The sequence below is a fragment of the Penaeus japonicus genome, unplaced genomic scaffold (assembly GCF_977035675.1).
Source record: "Penaeus japonicus unplaced genomic scaffold, GWHDUDI00000001_assembly GWHDUDI00000027, whole genome shotgun sequence".
NCBI lineage: Eukaryota > Metazoa > Arthropoda > Malacostraca > Decapoda > Penaeidae > Penaeus > Penaeus japonicus.
Window position 1 is genome coordinate 2,048,120 of NW_028234429.1, and position 2,500 is coordinate 2,050,619.

General features: G+C 36.9%; 1 protein-coding gene across 7 annotated transcripts in view; it reads right to left on the bottom strand.

The window, feature by feature from the left end:
- Window positions 1-2,500, bottom strand: part of LOC122244241 (kinesin-II 95 kDa subunit) — a 31,609-nt gene that overhangs the window by 10,398 nt on the left and 18,711 nt on the right. For all 7 annotated transcript variants that reach the window (XM_086552477.1, XM_086552478.1, XM_086552481.1 and 4 more), the window contains 6 exons: window positions 2,325-2,500; window positions 1,944-2,141; window positions 1,564-1,787; window positions 1,307-1,412; window positions 752-874; window positions 276-481 (listed from right to left, as the gene is read on the bottom strand). The exon at window positions 2,325-2,500 is cut by the window's right edge and continues 4 nt beyond it. In XM_086552477.1, coding sequence (XP_086408603.1) covers window positions 276-481; window positions 752-874; window positions 1,307-1,412; window positions 1,564-1,787; window positions 1,944-2,141; window positions 2,325-2,500 — 1,033 coding nt within the window. The remainder of the gene's footprint in view (window positions 1-275; window positions 482-751; window positions 875-1,306; window positions 1,413-1,563; window positions 1,788-1,943; window positions 2,142-2,324) is intronic.

Sequence of the window (2,500 nt, forward strand, 5' to 3'; positions counted from 1 at the left end):
TGTTAACAACAAAACAACATCAGAAGAATAGTTTATACATTCTTCTCAAGCATGAACTTTCCTTTTTTTTAAATAAAGCAAATTTCAAAAAATTCTGTAGAATGCATAAAAGAATAACATGATAGAATTCAATCAGAACATAAACAGTAAAATAAAAGGGAAAAGAGAACATTCAAAGGCTATATGGAGACTCATTCTGAAACAGAAATTGCACTAATGAGTTTTCACAGAAAAAAACAGGCATCTAAGACTCAACTGTAGAACAATGTACTCACTTTCCCTTGGTCTTTCCCTTCCTAGTAGACCTCACAGCCTGGGAGCGGTTGAGGGTCGCAAGGGAAGCATCGATACTCAGGTCGTCATCTATTGGCATGAGGGCAGCTTCTAGCGCTGCTGCAACACGAGGGGCTACAACAGGCCCTTCCCAGTCTCTTGTAGTGCGAACAGCTGGGTCCAGCTCCACAACCATGATGTTCTCTCCCTAGTAATTTTGTAAAAAAAAACATCAAACTTAACCTCTCCACAGACCTTACTTCAGCCCTTAGCCTTTTATTAGCTATTCACAATTCCAATGTTATCAACATTCTTTCTGTAAGTCATATCATAAAAAATGTCTACTCTAACTTTTTTCCTTTCTTAATCTAATCTCTTTAATCCAGGTGTCTGTCATTTTTCATATTCAATATCCAAACCCATGTATTTATATAAACATTTTCCAATGACAATATTAGCAACACCTTTCAAACCTTACCTTGTATCTTGGGTTATGATCAAGTGAAGCCTGCATTTTTGCATATTCAGATGTGGGTCTTCTTGAGGCAGAGGACACTGGCCTCTTCAAAGTGCCTCCCGTCTGCCGAACCACTGGTCTCAGCTGGATGTGATGGAAGCTCATCTTAACATGAATATGTCTAACTGATATTAAAGGGAGTTCAATCATGGTATAAGAGACAATAACATCTAGTTTAAAACAATTATATTTCCCTATTACAAAGACTTTTAAAGGAACATTTTCCTACACTCTTTTGTATTCTATGTTCAAAACAGCTTGTGTCAGGTCCCATCTAAAATCATCACCCTTTTTCTGCCATAAAGGATCCTTATAACTCAAACACCTGTTCACTAATTCTTCTTTCCAATTTCTCTCTCATATTATGCTTACATAACCAAACAGTTCTAAATCAAGGATGATAAGTATTTAAATTGATTCCAAATCTCATGTTAGTCTTATGAAAAGATAAATTACAGTGAGTACACAATATGTGAAACATTATATCTTGCCTTTACTATCTCAAGATATACTTACCTTCCAAACGTCTTCATCCTCATCAAAATATGCACGAGATAGAATCTTGCGTTTTTCTTCCGGGGAAATGAAGTTTTCAATTATAAGGGCTTTGAGTTTCAGTTCTCTGCACGGGAGCATAGAGTATATTGCATTAATACACTAGCATTAACTAATAAAATCCATATATAAGTATCCCTCTATATCATTTATTTTTTTGGTTAGACCAGTCTAACCATAAGTTAGACCAACACCCGCACGAACAGCCCTCTTCTGACCTGGTTAGAACATCCTGTGTATGTTGAAGGTCCACACGATCTCTGCAAAACTCTTCATGCAGGTCTCCCATCTCCTGCTTCACTGATTGCAATTTGGCAAAAAGCTTTTTCAATTTTCGTGTCTTTGCTTCCACCTCTTGCTGGAGCGAAGAAAAGGTCGAGGCAATTTCGCAAGAGGATTCCTCCTCCTTTTCCAGTAGCTGCAGCATTTCTCTCTCTCTTCTCTGCAATGTAATGCACACATTTTCTATTAATAACATAAAAATATGATCTCATAATAACAGAATAAACATATCAGTTATTGCAAAAAAAAATCTTTTACAATAAAAAATATTTCTGCCCAAAATAAACTCAAAGTAGCCACAAGCTATAAACATTACTTTTTGTTCCAACAGTTCTTGCGTCCTCTGTTCAAGAGCTCTCTGTTGTTCATTAGTGTGGTCTATTATGTTCTTGCCTCCACAAAGCAACTTCGATTCCATCGTCTTTATCCTGCCCATCAACTTATCCTGTGCATCTTTTGCAGCCATAATTTCTGCTTCTTTATTCTTCATGTCCATTAGATATTGTTGTTTTTCCTGGAATTGGAAAAAATAATTATAATAAAATTTAAGAGACATGCCAATTACTCAGCCAAAGCAGTCCTTTACTGAGAAAATACATTGTACAACAATGCACCTAAACACTCATCAATCTTGAAATTTAACCACAATACCCATAGCAATAAAAAGAAAGGAGAAAAAAATAGCACCTAAACCCACCTCCTCTATCATGTGTTGGTCATTCTGTATACGGTTCCTCTCTTCCTCCATTTCCTTTTCCTGCTGCAGGATGGTCTCCATATCTACACCGCTCTCCTCCTCTTCCTCAGCTTCATCCACATCGCCCTCTGCTTGTTTCTTTTTCTTTTTCTTTTTTCCCCCTCTTTGCGTTAGCT